The sequence below is a fragment of the Natator depressus genome, chromosome 4 (genome assembly GCF_965152275.1).
Source record: "Natator depressus isolate rNatDep1 chromosome 4, rNatDep2.hap1, whole genome shotgun sequence".
Lineage (NCBI taxonomy): Eukaryota > Metazoa > Chordata > Testudines > Cheloniidae > Natator > Natator depressus.
The window spans coordinates 16,664,408-16,683,768 of NC_134237.1; the positions used below are offsets into that span (position 1 = coordinate 16,664,408).

General features: G+C 42.8%; 1 protein-coding gene and 1 long non-coding RNA gene across 2 annotated transcripts in view; one reads left to right on the forward strand and one right to left on the reverse strand.

The window, feature by feature from the left end:
* Nucleotides 1–6,412, reverse strand: LOC141986212 (uncharacterized). Its single transcript, XR_012639228.1, has 3 exons — nucleotides 6,138–6,412; nucleotides 1,736–1,897; nucleotides 1–977 (listed from the first exon to the last, which is right to left on the reverse strand). It is a non-coding gene; the product is annotated as an uncharacterized LOC141986212 (long non-coding RNA).
* The window catches only part of BMP3 (bone morphogenetic protein 3), a 27,929-nt gene continuing 14,588 nt past the window's right edge, over nucleotides 6,021–19,361 (forward strand). The window contains exon 1 of the mRNA XM_074950476.1: nucleotides 6,021–6,375. Coding sequence (XP_074806577.1) covers nucleotides 6,051–6,375 — 325 coding nt within the window. The 5' untranslated portion in view covers nucleotides 6,021–6,050. The remainder of the gene's footprint in view (nucleotides 6,376–19,361) is intronic.

Genomic DNA, 19,361 nt, shown 5'->3' on the forward strand with positions numbered 1-19,361 from the left:
TGATTTGAGATGCTTCTCTTGGATTGGCTGCCTCCTGTTCGCCAAGACCAAAATGTCAAGGCTTATTTTGAATACCTCCATTTTGGAGTACGCAACTCGTGACACCTTGGGAGAGGGGTGGGAACAGCACAAAGGGGACATAGTGGAGGCTCAGGATTTGACCCTCTCTTTCTGCTTTGAAACCTCCCTCCAATGTGGGGTGATTTTGGCCCTGAACATAAAATGATTGTGCCCCACACATAATAATGTTAGGGTTTGAGTCTGTCCCATTTAAGGGGAAGAGTTTTCAAAAATACCTAGGAGATTTAGAAGCACACGTCCCACTGGCTTTCAAGTGATAAGTCAATGGGACTTGTGCGCCTAAATCCTCTAGCTGCTTTTGAAAATTCCCCCCAGTCAATAGCAAATACCCAGTGATTTCAGTAGCACAAAACTGAGCCCTTATTTTGTAAGATTTTAGAAGAGGTTTTCAAAAGCATTAGTAGAAGTTAGGCTCCCAATTCCCATGGTCTTTCAATGGGAATTGGGCACCTAACTCCCACCCTTACAGTGTAAGAGTTCCTGTGACTAAGATCCACAGGGTAATCATGTAGGCATTGTAGCCTGTAACATTTTCTGTAAAATGTAACCAGACATTTACAGTCACATAAAACAAATTGCAGTTAATAGTATGGGTACAAAATCACCATCACAAAGTCTAAGTTATATAATTTGAATTAAGCATGGATTTTTTCTGCCAAATTTTTATTCACTTACTAGGTCATTACCAATAAGCACTACACTAGATATTTCCTTAAGTACAACCAGTGAGACCTAGATGTCTCGGGGGATTGGCAGTAGGATATGGAACCTCTCCACTCTAGATTACTGGCTTGGATATGGTCCAGACTGGCAGTGGCTTGAACTCATTGTCATCTTTGCAACATCCTGTGTGAAACGGGTCGGTGATCTCAGGCCAGCTCCTAGTGAACAGGCATCTACAACACAAAAAATTGGTGTTATCTGCAATGGCACCAATTAGCAGGAGCTGGGTAGTGGGGGGAGTGAGGGAGCGAACAACAGCCCTCCTCCCCAAGGTTATTTTCACTTGCTCAAAGTTCCTTAGGCCGCAGAGCTGGCGTAGAGAGGGGTGCACGGGACCAGGCCTGACTGCTTTTAAGCAGCGGTCTATACTAAATCCGTACGGCTGCTGCCAGAGCAGGCTGCATAATCACAATGCCACTGAAATTTGATCCAGCTGTCCCTTTGTACAGACGGGGAAGAGAAAACTCTCTGCTGGCATAAACCTGGTGGGAACAGCACCTGGGTCAGCTGCCTTGGCAGCTTAAGGGACCTCACTTTGCATCTGCCCTGTGCAGCTAGAATCATTTCAGGGACCTTCCTCTCACTTGATACAGCTCCACTCCTCCCACAGCGGAGGTGTGGAGAGCCAGAATTTGGCCCTATCGCTATCTTGCTAGAATTTAGCAGCAGTCCATAATCGGAAGACATGACGCAATGCAAAATATGGCAAACCATGGAAAAATAAAACTCGTCTTGCCCCCAGATTACAGGGTAGTTCAACAAGCACTCATGAAAGGGGACTTTAGACAAAGACCCTGCAATTCAATGTATTTTGTAGGTACTTGAAAGTCTTAATATTCCCAACACATTTGAATCCGATTTTTCTTGGTCCCTTATATTCTTGTGCTCTTTGCAGTCAATCAGAGCAGCAGCAACAGTACAACAGACTCACGCTTTGACGATGCTGATTTCATGATCCTTTCAAGTGTGCTGATGGCGTAGATGTGCCACGCAAGACAGGCAGGCTGTAAATTCATCATCCATGTCCTCCTCCAGCTGTATCGCTTTCCCAGTCCACTGCTGGATTCTCTCTCTGTCCACTTCCCCTCCCCTCCTAAAAATGACACAAACAGGGTTATACAAACAGATGGGACTTGATTTAAGCCTAAATAACCCAGCATATCTGCTGTTTGGATTTTGTTACAATCACACAGAAATGTGTCGTATAGTTAGGAATATTGTTCACGGAAGATGAATGTGCTGCATTGATATATGGACGCAATGGCATTTCGAGATGGGGAACGAACGAATAACCTTCCCCAGTTAGGTCTGCTTCTGTAAAGTTCACTATCAGATCATTTCATGGGCACCCAGAGGGTGAACCTGTCAGTCCTATGAGGCTCTCTAACTGCCAGGATGTTTATAACATAAGCACAATGCCCATTTTTAGGTGTTAAGAACCGAGCCCTCCCACAAATCCTCACAACTCCTCAACATAGCAGCAGAAATTGTGTAGACTTCAAGGGCCTGATGCTTAGCTCACATTGGTGTAAATCAACAGTTTAGATTCTAAGCTCTTTGAAGCAGGGACCGTCCTTTTGTTCAGTGCCTAGAACAAAGGGGTCCAGTTCCATGATAATGGTCCCTAGGTACTACTGCAATAGAATACTAATAAAAATACTTTGGTGTTAAACCTGTGAAACGGGAATCAGCCAGACCCCAAAAGTCTAAGGACCCAAATCTGCAACCCTTATTCATGATGATTACCAGTAACTTGCATGACTATGTTGTATTCAGCTTGAGTACGAGTTGCACAATCAGGCCCTAAGACATTAAAATTTCCTCCTTTTGAAATGAATCCCCTAGAAAAAACACCCCTCTCTCTATTTAGCCTCGTACTCCTAGGAACTTTATTGCCTATTTAATAAATTCAGTCTATGGGGGGTTGAGGTTGGTTGGTTGGTTTGTTTTTTGAACTCCAAATGTTGCAGATTAGTACAAACACAGGTACTGAGCCAGTCTTGCTGGTTTTACTCACATACATTGTCCCATTGATGTCAGGGGAACTATTCATAAACAAGCAGAATTTGACCCCCAATTTGAATTTATGTAGCATCTTTAATAAGCTCATAATTATAGTCTGAGCCCAGTCCTGTAGGCTTTCCACATGTATAACTTCAGCTGAAGTCAGTGGGAGTTTAAATACATCAGAACTGCATGATCAGGGCTCAGAACTGTGTGTAAAGAAGGCCTGATTCAGGATCTAACACACTAGACCATAAAGAGTGTAACTACTGTTTCTCAGGTCCCTAAATACATTCTTAGATCCTTGATTGTAATAGCTGTGGAGTAGACACATTGTGGTTTACTGTGTAAACTATCATACATGCTTGGTTTGTATTAATTATTGCAATCTTTAAAAACTAAATAAAAACAAAAGAAATGAACCCATAAACAGTGCTTTACAAGAAAGTTAAAGGATTTGAAATAAATCCACAAAAGGAATGTGAGATGCCAGACTGGGTTTCCTTCCTTAGCTAACCCAGTTTTGCTTAGGATGTACACACCGTGGGTATGATTCTGCTCTCTCTTATACTGGTTTTATACCGCTATGACGACAGGGGAGTCACTCCTGATCTATGCTGATGTAAGAACAGAATCAAGGCCAGAATCTGTAAGATCCCTCACGCTTTGGAGATGCCATCTCACACCTCGGCACAACAAAGTACATTTTTAACTGTGAATGACTTTGCCTGTGTAGGTTTAAACCAGACTGTGTCACTCTCTTACAGTTTTATTTAAATGGTTTTCTCATGATATCTCCCAGCAACAGCAGAGAACACTATAATTAAACACTATAATTAAAGCTGAAATGGCACTTTGATTCTAACCCATATTTTTATTTGCTCCTGTTTTAGACTGAAGATTTCCTTGCTTGATCTCAGCTAGATGTGATTGTGTATGTTGAAATTTTTAGCTAAAATCAATTCAAGTCTTTTTCAGTTTCAGAAGCAAGGAATACTTTTTCTCTTTAAGAAAGAAACCCACCCCATAACACCTTAACTTTTGCATTGTGTCACTTTTGTGTGTTTAATTGCCCTACTTTAATGTATGTTGATAATTACATGCTTATGTAAAATGAAAAGCATGAGGTAACATACTACTGCATATGTATACATCTGAGATATTCAGAAGTGTCTAGCTTTTTGAATGAATCACTGACCACCCATCCTCCGAAAATCATGTCCTTTGATCTTGTTTTGATTTGGCCACCCAGAAACGAAGGCATCCAAAATAATTAGTCACTTTGTGGGTGGAGGGAGAGGAGGAAGGGGAGCGGGGCACGTTAATATACCATATATGTGGTATATTAACCTGCCCCCATATTATATATATGGTACAGTAGTGATGTTACTAAGATTGTCCCCTTATATACACACATACATACATACATGCGTGTATTGTAGTTAATGGGTGGGAATTTTAAAAACTCTTAAATGTGTTGGGCACCCCACTCTCACTGAAAATCAATTAAAGATGGGTGTCTAACTCTCTTATGCAATGATGAAAATTTTAGCCTATACGTGTGTATGGGCTTGCCGTTTATATGGCTATATAATATGCACATGAAAGATATAAACTACAGTATATACATTAGTAATGCATAATTGTACAGAGTGAGAATATGAAGACAATGGCAAAAATATTGAGTGATAAATCCCATGTACTAAATGCAGTATCATTTCATATTTCCCTTCTTCAGACCAGAAAGATACTTGTTTTCCAAGCCTGAACAGATGCATATACAAACTTTGGAAGGGCGGGGATTTTTCTACTTTATCTCGTTTCATGTGTTGATTTGTTTGTATGTTTTCATTTCCAGATGTGTGAAGGGAGGATTCCAGATGACAATGACTGCATTTCTCTTGCAGAATGTAATCGGAGTGGAGTTGAAAGGGATATTATTGCACGTTCAATGAGTATATTGTGGCAGTTGGGGGCGGGGGGGGTGGCAAAGGGAGGCGATTATTTCCCTCTGGGTGACTGTGAAAAGGTTTGATGAACGAGGCACGTGAAGTCCTTTGCATGGATCTTGCTCAGGTGGGATGCCCTGCTGTATCCGGATCAGCCTGTGGCGCGCAGGATTTCCCTGCTTTTAACTCCCATGAACGCATCGGAAAAGAAAGAAAGAGGCTTTAATGCTTGGAATCAACTGTTCCTCCCTCAGCCCCCTGCTGGGATTCTCTCGCAACGTGCTTGGCCACCTTCCCCGGCCCTGCGCACGTTAGCCGGGGACGGGGCAAAACCAAGGCACGTTTCAGGAGGCGTCCCACCGCCGGCAGCGGGGCTTGGTCTCCGAGTCAGGTGGGCAGAGCTCCCGGGTTACCGAGCACCTGGAGCACAGGCGCGGGGCGCACGTGTTTCCAGCCCTTTATACGTCGCCAAACGCTCTCCGCCCGACTGCCGCAAGCCGCCCCCCCCTCCCCAGGTCTCTTCCTTGGAAGAGCGCGGGTGGAGGTTTCTCTCCCCCCGTTGCCCCGCGGGACACGACCAGCGCGAGTGACCGAGCCGGCCGCGCCGAGCACCGCCGCTCTCGCGCGGGGGGTTGCCTTTGCGGGCTGGTTTCCCCGCTTCGCTCTGCCTCGCGCTCGCAGCCGGCTCCGGCCGAGCCGGCGGCGCGATTGGCTGCGGGTGACCCCGGGCTCAGCCGCTGGAGCCGGGGGACTCGGCGCGCCGCGCACCCTCCCCGGCCGGAGCGAGAGCCCGCGGAGCGGGGAGGCTGCGAGTTCAGACTCCGCTCCGCCGCCGCTTGAGCGCCACCCCCTCACCCGCCTGCAATAATAGTAACCACCGCGCCCCCCCCGCAAAAAAAATAACCAACCCACCCCACCCGCACCGAGGAAGGGGAACCCCCCTCCCCCGCCCCGGAGCTCATTGCAAACACCAGGCAAGGCGGCGACCGGGGGAGGGGGGGGGGTTGCTTTCCTTTTCCTTTTTTTTTTTTTGCACGCATTCCTTTTTGTTTTAAAGCCTCCTGCCTGCAGGATCCCGGGGTTTGCAGCGCCGAGCCGTAGCCCCGCTGCAGAGCGCGCAACTGCCCCCCCGCCCTCCGCGCCGCGGGCTGGTCCCCGCTGTCTCTGGCTGGGGCGGGGGGTGAAGCCGCTGCGGGGCTGGTTCGCGGGCGATCCGCTCCCCTGCGGGCTGTGGGGTGGGCGGGAAGGGGGCTCACTGCACGCCCGGCTGTCCAGAAAGGGGGGCTGGCCAGGATGGCTGGGGCGCCCCGCTCGCTCTTGTGCCTCTGTCTGGGCTGGAGCTGCCTGTGCCTGGCGCTGGGGGACCTGCTGCGAGCTCACCTGGTGGGGCTGCGGAGGAAGGCTGCCCTGGGAGGGGTCGCGGGCGGCCAAGCCCGGGCGGCAGGTGACCCTGGCCCCGCGCAGCAGCCGCTGCCGCTGCCGGGCGACAAGGTCTCGGAACACATGCTCCGGCTCTACGACAAGTACAGCGGCGCCCGGCGCCAGGAGCTCCCCAGCCGCCAGCCTCCGCACCTCCGGGAGGGCAACACGGTCCGCAGCTTCCGCGCCCTGCCAGCGGGTGAGTACCGACCCCCTTGCTGCGCTCCGCCCGCCCCGCTGCCCCGCGGCCTCGGTCCCCTCCCCGGGCCCCGGCAGGTGTTTGGATCCCAGGGCGAGTCTCTCGCAATTGTGTGTCTCCCGGGCTGTCAAAAGCAGGGGCAATGCATGGGGGAAAACAGACACCCCCCCTCCACCCCCCATCTGAAATGTCAGGAGCTCTGAGTAAGCTCCAAAGCTCGTCTCTGTCGCCGGTAGAAGTTGGTCCAATTAAAGATAGCACCTCGCCCGCTTGGAAAGCCACCCCGAGCCCTCCTCACGAGAGGCAGAAACTTCTAAGGCTGCCTTACTGGAACCCCCTAAATGTGACACCCCCCCCCCGAAACCTGGGGGCCTCTCCCTCCCACTGGGGCTTGGTAGATCTATAGCTGCTGTGTGGTTGTGACTGCTTGTGGAGGGCGGGAGGAGAGAGGTGACGGCTGTTGGTGTAGCTGACCGCGCTGTCATTGAAAAGGCAATTGACACTTCATGCAAAGGGGCTGGGGGAAACGTAACGGGCTTTGCGCTGGGTACGAGCACTAGAGGGAAGCTTGTAGGTCTGCAGAGTGAGAATAATCCAAATTTTGAAAAAGCAGAGAAGCTCCATATGGAAACAGTTTACTATAGTCCGAGATTCCTTTTTCTTTGGGGGGTTGGGCTTTGGTGTGTGTATTTTGCAGGGCTGGCTGTGCAATACCCATGCCAGAGACCTTCTAGCCGTACCCTGTGATGATATGTGCGTATAATAATCGCTGGATCCTACATGAGTTTAGAGATGGGTGCTCCTTTTTCAGCAGCTGGAGAGGTTAATCCCGCTCTGTTTCAACACAGCCGAAAATAAGCTGTTTAGTAACGCATTTGCATATAAAACCAAATATATGTAATGTCAAATTGATAACACTTGTATCCAGTTCGAGTTAAGGAAATGTCCAGTAACGTTAATAAACAATCCTGCACTGTAGAAGTCAATAGGAGTTTGGCCAGTGACCTTAATGGGGACTGGATCAGGCCCATAATTTTTAAGGTGCTGATAATGTTCATCCTCTGTCTGAAACCGCTGTGAAGAGATTTCCCCAAAGCTCTCACATGCACAGCTCCTGAAAAATCCATTCATCAGTGAAAGCCTTAGGATGACAATCTAAATACACTCTGGAGCTTTACTGGCCAAATGACATTTACAGTTAATATACCATTTAGACTTTTCAATGCAAAAATCCCCTCTTTCTAGCTGCCCTGACTTACACCGTCAAATCAAACTGAAGTTGCACGTTTCAGTTGTTGAAAGCATTAGGATGACCTGTGAGCATTTGGCCGCTGCACTGCAAACTGCAAGATGTTTCTGTAGAGGATTTACGGATTTACGGTTCAAGAAAGCAACTCATTTAAAATGAGCCTGCTCAGGAGAAGGAAATAGGCATGCACATAAGCTCTTGCAGAGTGGGGGCCTAACTTTAGCATGTGCATGAGTCTTTGCAGAATCGGGGCCCTAGAGTACATCATGTTTAAACTGACAGGGAACTTCAGGGACTGTAACTTGAAGGTGAAAGAAACAAACAAGTAGTGCTCCCTACACATATACCAATATGTCTTCTGATGTAATGCATACGCTGCATCATACAGATGGTTTAATTAGTGTTTTATCTATTTTGTTCTAATTATATACTTTTATATTGCTAATGCTCCTATCCCTCTGGTAGCCGAGTGCCATGTATGATACAGTACAACCCTGATTAACCAAATATCATGGGGATTTTGTCTAATCAAGGATTTGCATAATTGAGGGGATTTTCGGTGTAATTAACAGGCGGTAGGGGACATGACTCTCTTTTGGATAACAGGAAGTTGCAGATAGTTGAAGTTTAGCTAAGTTGTACTGTGTATATCCTATTAAGGGTTATCCCTGTAGCTGTTCTATAATTCCCATTGAACTCAAGGAGTGTTTTGCACATATATTAGGACTGTAAAGTGGCTTTGGGCTCTCTCAGGCAGCTAGATATAGAAATATAATTACTTAAAGTTGATTGCAGCAAAGGTCTATTTAGTAACAAATACAGGAAGAAGAAGATGGTTTTACTTTAAATACAGTCGTGCATACAGAATAATTTACCCCTCAGGAGCTCTGTTAAGTGGAGTTTATCTCTTTTGGCATAATTGGGGTTTTGGCTTTAAACTGAAATGCACCAGTAAACCTATCAATATTGAAAGTTGCTTCTTACTTGGGAATATCTGTCTAAAGAGGGGGGAAAATCTACATTGCCTATTTTGACCACTACTTGTTGGCTTCTTGTCCTTTGCAGTTAGTTCTTGCCATGAAGTAGCACATCGTTGATGGGCTAGGTTTTTTGTTTTTTTTTTTTAATTCAGATCTTTAAAGAAAAAATGAAAGCTTGAAAAATTGCACATCTTTGCTGTTATGAAATTAAGTGAATAGCTAAATATTTCCAAAGCACATCGATGGGACTCAGGCTCTGAAGTCACGTAGATGCTTTTGGAAATTGTACCGTTTGCCCAAGCGTGTTTGTACGTTGGCAATCCACCCAGACTGTGTACCAAAAGAAGCAAGCGTTAACAGCAAAGGGGAAGAAGTATCATCTGTTCCTGATTGTTTGGCTATCTGGTCATTTCAGGAGCTTTTAATATGTAGGGGTCAAAAAAAAATGCTGGAAACCTGAAATACAGTGTTGTGATTCCAAGCTATTATATTCCATTAGACTTCTCCATCCCTACAATATGTGCCTTGCTATAGACACATTATAAAGCCTCATTTACTACTCAGATATTTTTCATGACACTAATTGATCAACCCTGCTGTTGTTTCACATGCAAAAGTCCCAATGAAATCATTGTCTGGGACTTCACAACCGCCTAAGAGAAGTAGTTCCCCAACTCCCATTGAAATTCAGTGAGCTGGCTGCTGAACTCCCCCCGAGGCTTCTTTGAAAATCCCAGCCTTTGATTCTTTAAAGGCTACAGTATGGATTGGTTGTTAAGGACCTGATCGTGCATACACTGGGCATAGTGCAAACTACTGTGAGTAGCCAAATTCCTCTGGAAGCAAGAGAGTTAAGGCCCAATCCTGAAAACATTCACTGCTTGTTTACTACTGTGAGATGGTCTGTCCAGGACAACCCATAATAAGTGTTTGCAGGGTCAGACCCTAAATCTGTTGGTGTCAGAGCCTGTGGACCTGAGGTATGTAAAGATTTCCCTACACTGTTCCAATTAAGCTGCTTCTGTACGGTTTTAGTGCTGAGGGACAGGGAATACCTACTTTTAATCCTACCTGTCCTATCTTTTTAAAAGCATGGTCTGTTATGCAGCAGGCTGCAGCCTTCTCAATGTTTCCTATTGATGCACATGTCCTGATTCTGAAATATGCTGAAAAAGAGAATGATACAATCCGGACTGAGTGGTATTTGCTCCTTTAAACACACCTGATTAAAGGTATTTATTGTTCTAAACCTAGAAGGCCTTTGGTTGAAATCCTATCTCTGTGGTCTTTCTGATTATATTTATACTGTTACTTGACTGTGGGTGGCAGCAGTCCTATGAACACACTGTTCACTAACCCCTTTCCTCCTCCCCCAGTACTTTCACAGTTCAAGTGCCAAGGCAATAAATTTGAAGTGGTTATAAGTTTTTCTGACACTTTTATAAGTATTTATGCAACATATTTAACCAGTTAGGGGTTGTCTTCTCTTTCCCTTAGGATACAGCAGCTCATTTGTAAGATTATTGATGGCAGAAACTTGCAGTTCTGTAAAACCTTAGATCAAATGATGGGGGGGGGGAGGATGGCAGGGGGAAAAGAAATCTTATGTTTACTTAAGGTTAAAAGTAGTTAATATTTGGCTTATAATGCAATAGAATGAGGACACTGACAGTATTTCCCTTTTGAGCTGTTTTGTTTCCAGATTCTGTCCTTAGCTTATTAAGACATTCTCTGTGTAAATTTCAACTCTCCCTCTCTTCTCTCCCCCTCCTCCCATTCCTGTTCATATGACCGTATTTAAACCTCATTGCCACCATTCCCTCAATAATTTAGGATGATGTCCCTAACTGATAAGGGACCGATCTTATACTCATGAGACCAGTAAAGCTCCCATGGAAATCAGTGCAGGTTTGCCTGTGTCAGTTATGAGGATGGAATGGGGTCCTTCATAGGACCAGAGCAAGAGTTCAGAAAAAGATATTTCCACTGATCTAATTTACAGTGTAACTGAGAAAGGAGGTAGATTAATTTTTCTGAAAATGCAATTATCAAAAATAGCAAATGAGAAAATATATGGAAGTTCTTGAAAGCTTGCTGTCCACAACACTTTACCTTCATTAAGAACTTTTGGCTACTATACAATTTTGATAACATGACATAAAGGAAAGTTCTTTGCTAGATTTCCAACTAACCCAGCTGGCAAACATTCTGGACTTTATAAAGATAACACATGTAGCCTAATGAGTCCAAAAATTGGGTACCATCACTAGAAATCCTACCAATCTTTTAGCCAAACAAAAGAAAGGGCATCACTTTTGAACGCTGAAATCTTACGAAGTGACAAGGGCAGTTGAAAATATGGATGAAAAAATAAGTAATGAAAACAAACCTAATGATTATTGTAAAATTAAAACTTTGCCTGCTACGGATGGAGTTTTCAGAAGTACGTAAGGAAGTTGGGATTGAAGAGTCCACCCTACGCTGAACTGAAATCCTTTGCTTATAGGGGGATAATCTTGCAGTGGCAGAGAAATGGACTGAATTACGTAATTGTTTTTCTTTTCTGATTTAGATATTTCTTCACATGTTCTTTTTCATTTAGGCAAATAAAAATATTTTTTTAAAAATACAGTTAAATCAACTTAAAAGTTTAATTGTTGAGTTTTTACATCAGTCAGTAAGAACCTTAAAAGTCCCTCACCAAGTAAAAACAATGAACTAAATTTAAATATGTGGGAATATACATCACATTTGGTACGTCAAATTCTGGCACAATTTCCTCTCGCTGACTTGAATGGAGTTACTCTTGATTCTTCCTGTGTATGAGGCTGATCCTGCATAGGATTCAATGGATGTTCAGCCATTGATTTCAATGAGAGCAAGATCAGACTGTAAACTAGAGAGCAGTCAGAAACATATAGTAGTGAGGTATTCATGGGATGAAATCTGCAGTCCTTGCTCCGGTAAAACTCCTCATTTGTTTCAAAGACAAATTTTGAGTAAGGCAGAGAATAAGGCTTATAGTTCTTTGTCTCAGAACGTCCCAAGAGTGAGTTATTCTCCATACCACATGAACTAGAAGATTTAAGCATAACAAGGGGTAGATTAAGGAAATGTACAGTTATAGCTGAAGTACTGTTCTTAGTTTTGTAAACATAAGTCTGACATGTAAACTTGATTTTAACTTAATGGTTTCTTAGTGCTCGTTAAGTGCTGTTGCAATCACATTTGTAAGAAGAAAGATAGGAGGGGGGAGAAAAAACAATAAAAAACCAACCAAACGGGAAAAAAACCCACCTGGTTTTTTTGATCAGGTTTCTAGGACATTAGGGGACCAGCTCTTCAGCTCGTGTAAATTCGTGTAGCTTCATTGATTTCAATGGAACTGTATTAATTTACACTACGTGAGGTTCTGGCCCTGAATGCAAAGTTACAACCCAGAAAAAATGTTTGTCTGAGTTATCAACCTTGGAAGATGGGATTTCTGAAATGCAAACTAAAACACCTTTACCAGAGCATCATGAAAGGGGAGACCATCAACTTGAAATGGAGTCAGTTTTGTTTTTGTTTTTTTAAATGTCTTTAAAGTAATTTCAGGTATTACATCTGCTCATGAGCCAATTTTTGTGGTTTTATAACCACCTTTTCCTATTTTTAAGACTATTTTCCTTCCCTTTGTTGTGGCACGAAACACCCACACACGGACACCTCGGGAAACTGAGTATAGTGAAACTGACTAATCATTAATTGCAGTCAGACTGAAAAACAAAATAAAGAAAACTCTACTTTTTGTCCTCTAACCTCTTTCAGGGGTCATTTGCAACAGCAGCTTTCAAAACATTCTGATAGAAGTGTGACACATGTATATATTTTAAGTTGTTGGTGACCCCTTGAGTCCCACCACTTCAGATGAAATACAAACAAAATCGGGTTCTTTGCATAAGAAACTTGAAAGGTGAGACATTATGAGTTAGCAACACTGGGTCTAGCACTATAAACCTTCTCTGCTTGGAAATTGATAGGAGCTACACAGGACGAGGGCTTGCAGGATCATGCCCAGAATTTGTTCTGGTTGGTGTAGATTCTGGTCTTGGGCTGGATTTATTGACTGATATATCGCCATTGACTTCAGTGGAGTTACTCCTGACTTGCACCAATGTAAGTGATAGGCGACTCGGGCCCTATGTGTTATCTAGTTGAAAAACCCATCGTTTAACCAGTTTACTGATATTAGTCTTTGTACTACATAAGAGTACACTTGCTATGGGTCTGATATTCTTCTCACAGTGGTGTAAATAAGAAGTAACTCACCTGAAGGAAATTTAATTACAGTACTGTACAACTGGTGTAAACAAGAGGAGAATCAGGCCTTATATATCTATGTATATCTATCAAAGAGCAAATAAATTCACCCTTATGAAATTGGGATGAAAATCCAGAAGCCCAGGCATGAAAATCTATTTATTCACTTTTACAGATGCTTTTATACATAACTGCAGTTACTTTACATGTGGATTGCAGTATTGAGTCCATATTATCCGCTTTTACAGATGATTTCACACACACACACACACACACACACACACACACACACACACACACACACACACACACACACACACACACACACACACACACACACACACCCTACCTCTGCAGTTACTTTACATGTGGATTGCAGTATTGAGCCCATATACCGGAACAATTCTTTTTAAAGAAAGAAGTCCATAGTTCATGGATGGGTACTATAAACCATATATTACTTTCAGAGCTGGTATGACCTCTGTGTTTAATTTACAAAAGACATAGTACATTTAGGACATGTAAGATGCATATTAAAATCTTTCCAGTCATAAAACACCTCCTGTAAATTAGTTACTGAGCTTGCATGTTTGTTGCTTTTCTGAGTTTTTTTTTATTAAAGCTATTATAACTTTAATAGAAGGATGGGGGTTTTTTTAAATTCCAGGTATCAACCATCAGATCAATATTACAGCCGAAACGTCTTCTTTTTAAAAAATGAATCTGGTGCTATGTTTAACAAAATTGGAAAGTTTTATATTTTTACATGCATAATTTAGAAATATCTAAATTAATTGGGGAGTCTGGGAGAAGGTTGATAGGAAGGGATAGGGTAAAGTTGGGGGGAAAGAAATTTGGCATCAAAAATTGTATTCCCGGCCTTGAGATGTTCTGTTCCAAGTTTCAGCTCAGTTGTGCTATGAACCCATGAAAACAGGGTTTTATAATGGAAATGCTGATACATTCTTAACTATATACTGGTGCAAGTAAACTGCTTTAATATCTAATTTAAACTATGGATAATGATGACTGTATAGCTAAATAGCCCTCATTATTGCATCCTTTTTCACCCATGGGATAGATTTGGCAGTCCATAAAAATGTCAATATATCCTCTATAAAGGTAAACACACCACATGTTAGTGGACTGGTTCCAGCTTATTGATGCCTGGGAATGCCCCTTGTAACATGAATACATGTTTATGCTGGTGATGTCAGTTTTTGCAGTTTTGCCTTTTAAATACTTTTTATGCCAGTAAGGGCAGTAGGCGGCACAAACAGCTCTGGGCTCTTGTGGGAGGAAGAGAAAGCACAACGGTTGCCTTTGAAGAATCGTCATATACGAAAAGGTTCCGCACAGTGCCATCAGGGGTCTGTTTCCCATTCGAAGTATGGGTAACTTCACGAGCATCTCTGATATCACTGTGTAGAAACTGGCTATGTCTACACTACTGCGGTAAGTCGACCTATGCTACGCAACTCCAGCTATGTGAATAACATAGCTGGAGTCGACATACCTTATGTCGAGTTACCGTGGGGTCTACACTGCAGGGGGTTGATGGGAGAAAATCTCCCATCGACTTAGCTTGCTCCTCTCGTTGGGGGTAGAGTACAGGGATCGACTGGAGAGCAATCTGTAGTTGATTTGGTGGGTCTTTACTAGACCGGCTAAATCGACCGCCAGTGGATCTATCTCAGAGCGTCTAACCCTGCCATAGGGTAGACCTCCCCTGAAGGCAAATGTTGACTTGATTAAGGGTGTTGTCTACAAGTCTGTCGTACTAAACACAGAATATGTACATATTTAGTTCTACTTAGAGGGAACCTTCCTGCTATAGATCGCACAAGGCTTACCCATCTTTGTGGAGCTCCATCTCTTGTGCTCTTACAGAAAGCGGGTGCGATTTGGCTCCAGGGGAGGTTTGCCATTGATTCCAATGAGGTCAGGATTTCACGCAAGAAAACTGAGACAGAGAAGTTAAATGTCTTGTTCACTGTCACATGGTGAGTCAATATAGACTTGGAGTTAAGGCTGGGTGAGTCTGATGCCCTAGTAATTGGACCACGTCTGCCTCCCCAGGATATACTGCATGAATATAAGCAATAAAGTGTGTTTGTGCTGTGTCTACCACAATGTGGCTCTGGTCCAGACTGGGGCTCCTACATGGTACTACAATACAAGTAATAACAATAAGTGTGTTTGAAGTCTGTCTTGTCCATTGCAATTTACAAGGGGCTGAAAACCACAGGGCCTGATTTTCCGAAGTGCTGAGCATGCAAGGGCAAAATCTGGCCACTTCATTTAGATGCCTCAATGGGAACAATCCTCGCCTTTTAAATCTGACCTTGTGGTATCTAGGTGCCAGGGGAGAATCTGGCTCCATATTTTCAGCCAATAAACTGATCTCTCCTTCTGATTATCCGCTTCAGTAACCATATGCAAAGCAGTAATACTCAACCGTTGTAAGACCTCCTCTCCCAATGCCGCCTGATCTGAGAGAAAGCATTGGCAGGAGTGTTGGGCACCAGGCCCATCTCCAGTATTGTAAACGCTCCTCTCTGGGCTTTCTCTCTTCGGCATAAAATACCCGGAGATGTGTATTCAGGTCTGTTGATGAACATTTCATACACAACTGAATAGCAACAGGGAAGGATTGACTATGCAAATAGGCAGCGAAGTGTTCCACCATTTTGTTTGATGTGGAAAGCATATCAAAGGGCTGTTCTGATGCCATCCCTTGAGAGTGCTTAGATTTTTTTGACCTGTAGAATTATTTTGTTTGAGACATAGACTGCTGTTTCAATAGATTATACTGTATGTAAACTCTTTAAATCCTCTTATTGGGAGGAGACAGTGTGGTGTAGCAGATTGAGCTGGGGCTCAGGACACCTGAAATCGATTAGCAGCTTTGAAATCAACTGATGAAAAGTCCTGTATAAGAGCCAAGTGGTATTATCAGGCCTAATTTCATTTAAACCGCTCTGCCATGTAAATGGGAGTCAGGCCCAAAGTGTCATTTTTTAAAAAAAATTATATTTATTTTACAAAGAAACCTCTTAGCCATTATTCATATGATAAAGGCCAAATCCTCAGCTGGTGTAAGTCAGTCTGACTATTGAAGTCAGTAGGGAGAAAGGCTGGTCTGGTTCATGACTGTAGAAAGAAAAAAAAATCCTACAGGACCTTCCTATTCTGTAACATGCTCCTCAGTAGCTCTTGACTTTAATCAAGAGTTTGAACTGTAGTGTTTGTGGGAGCCAGTCCTTAGTAGCTTATGTTCTTCGGGTTTAAGTGCTGCAGTCTCACTGTGAGATCGATGAGAGTTTTACCTGAGAAAAAAACTGCAGGATCAGGTACCTTGTGGCTAAACCCTCTTTTAAATCTTCATCCTTTGTTTGATACTTCAGGGGTTTGTTTTAATTTGTCTGCTGCCCATGCTTTGAAATCCATTATCCCTGTTGTATGAAGGGTGAATTGAACTCTGTTCCGAAGTGATGTCAAACCAAGACATACATTTTTGTGTATTTTTTTGTTTTAATCTAATTCAAAAACCAAATACAGAACGCATCTGTGACAATAGCTAATAATCAGCCAGCATGAGTTACGTGCAGGTGGGAAACTGGATTAGTTCCTTGCAGTCTTTCCATAAGCGGGTTGTATGAAAGCAGCACCATCTATTGGTAGCACGTGATGCTTGATGGTAAATATTTTTTATTTTATTTTTTTTTAAGAGTGCAAGAATGGCTTGTCTGGTTTTGCTTGTTAATCAAAATACATATTGCCCCCTTCATGTGTATCACAAATCAGTTAGTTTTTTTTCTTTTTTAAGCAAGAGCAGATTAATTTGTGTTCCCATTTTCTTTTGTTCCGAGATTCTGAACTGCTACCATTTTTGTTATGAACAGAATTGCTAAAATCCAAAAAGAAAAACTTGACTCTGCATGTAAAAATAAGCTCATACAACAGATACACTCATAACATAATTGTCCCTATGAATAGATTGATGTAATTATTTGTAGATGTATTTATTATTCACGTGTTCATACAGACCCCAAAGGAGATCAGGTGGTCATGTGCTAGGTGCTGCACAGACAAGTAGTAAGAGACTGTGCCTGCCCTGTTTCTACAATAAAATAAATTAGGATCTAATCTGTTGAAAACCAAGTGTTCAGGTAATGATTCATAGGCACAAACTGGGTGAATCTCAAAGCATTCTGCAGTTTAGTTCATTTAATCTAAGCACCTGGAAGTTGACCTACCTGAACATCTCGAATCCACAAAACCCATCAGAAAGCATGTGAAAACAGGTTCTTGTTTGCGTGGGATTCTCAATTCTTCCTGCTGGGTCAGAAATTTTGCATAAACTATTCTTCCTTGCCTTTGCAGAACAATGAACATAATAGAATAGATGTTTTCCATCCCTTAACTGTGCGCTACCTGCTTTTCCTAAAACTCTTGGGCTCTATTAGCAAAAAATGGGAAAAAGATGTGTTTTTTTACTTCATTTGCTGGCTTTATTCAGACCTTACTGGCAATTTTGATGTTGCCAGTCAGAATCTGGAAGCCCAGAGCTCCATCTTTCCCCAAAACCCCAAACTTTTTGGAACATCAGAGGGGGAGAAAGTGTTGATTTGTGTTCAGTTGAAGTGCTTGGGCAAAGGTTAATATCAGCAGTCATTTTCTTTATCCAAAGACCTGCTCATCCCTATTTACGTGGGCACTTCTGGATTTTATTTTGTCATTTCTTTTAGATGAAGGAACTCTTTCAAAACCCTGTGAGCTAAAATCCCTCCTCAGACTCTTGAGAAGGTGGATTGCCATGACGTCAAAGAAGGTTTAAACTTAATGTGTTGGTTTGTTTCCGGTCCTTTTGGGGGGTGTTGCCTGTTCCACTATCGCTGTATTTTCCATACAGCCCAATTTTACAGCTCTCTGGTGTTTCTTAACGCTAGAATCTATATTTCTGTCAGTTTGACCAATATAAATGTCATCGCAATCTGAGCATAGAACTTGTTTTACAGAAAACCTGCTGTTGCTCGTTGTGACCCAATGGAATCACTTTTATGCTGATAATCCAAACACAAGCTTAAATGCCCTGGTGACTCCCGGCCCCTGTTGTAGTGTGTCTTTGGGTTGTGCGAGATACCTGTTGGACTGACCTCTGTAGTTTGAAAGCCGTGGAAATCCCCCTTCCCACAAGAACCTGCTCACTGGCACGGTAACATTGTGGCTATATGGAATTATTGCCCTTGGTTTGTTTCCTTGTTGATTATGCGTACAGGAAAGAGGGTGTGTTTGACCCTTCCACTCCAATAACATGGATGTCTTTTCTCATTAACACCTTGTTTCAGATCTTGATTCTTCTTTAGCAGCCTCCTCCTATCTCTAAAACATTGTGCACAGGTTGTTTTTGACTTCTGCACCTTGAAATGTGACATCATTTAGTGCACTGGATCAAAATGTGACCTGCTTATTCTGGAGGAAAGTTTATGCTGTGGACTGTGGTCTACATTAAAAACAGGATGCTGTAAGAATGCCATTAATTTGTAATAAAGATCTGTAAAATATCATGTCATGGATTAGCCAATTGTGCAGAAATAGTTCTTCTCTTATTGCCTTACCCAAGCCTTAAAATAACCATACTATGGCTCCTGATGTACTTTGAGGGCTGGTGGGACTAGAGAGAAAGCCTTTTGCTTTTCCACATCGTTAGAGGCTTGCTTTGTTTTTACTTAGGTATATGTTTTTGATTATTCTCCTAATTTTGAGGTTGTTGCTGTTCCAGTCTCTAGCCCAATGGCCATGTAGTGCTCTAACCCAGTGGCTCTCAACCAGGAGTACATGTCCCCCAGGGGTACACCGAGGTCTTCCGGGGGTACATCAACTCATCTAGATATTTGCCTTTTTTTACATAAAAATCACCAGCGAAGTCAGTACAAACTAAAATTTCATACAGACAATGACTTGTTTATAGTGCTCTGTATACGATCCACTGAAATATAAGTAAAATATTTATATTCCAATTGATTTTATAATTATATGATGAAAATGAGAAACTAAACAATTTTTAAGTAACAGTGTGCTGTGACACTTTTGTATTTTTATGTCTGATTTTGTAAGCACGTAGTTTTTAGGAGAGGTGAAACTTGGGGTATGCAAGATACATCAGACTCCTGAAAGGGGTACAGTAGTCTGGAAAGGTTGAGAGCCACTGCTCTAGCATGCCGGGAACCAATCTACAAATACAGGGTGAAATTTACCCTGGTTAAAGGGCCAGCACTAGGGTTCTATTCAGAGTGAGATTTGCATGATATGTAGACTTTGTGCCCGGGCCCTGATGTAGCAGAACACTTATAGCGCTTAACTTTTGTTTGTTTGTTTTTTAGTTTTTGAAGTTTACAGTATTTTGAAGAAGGAAGTGTAACACATCCCAATTTATATTAGTAATTATCCTG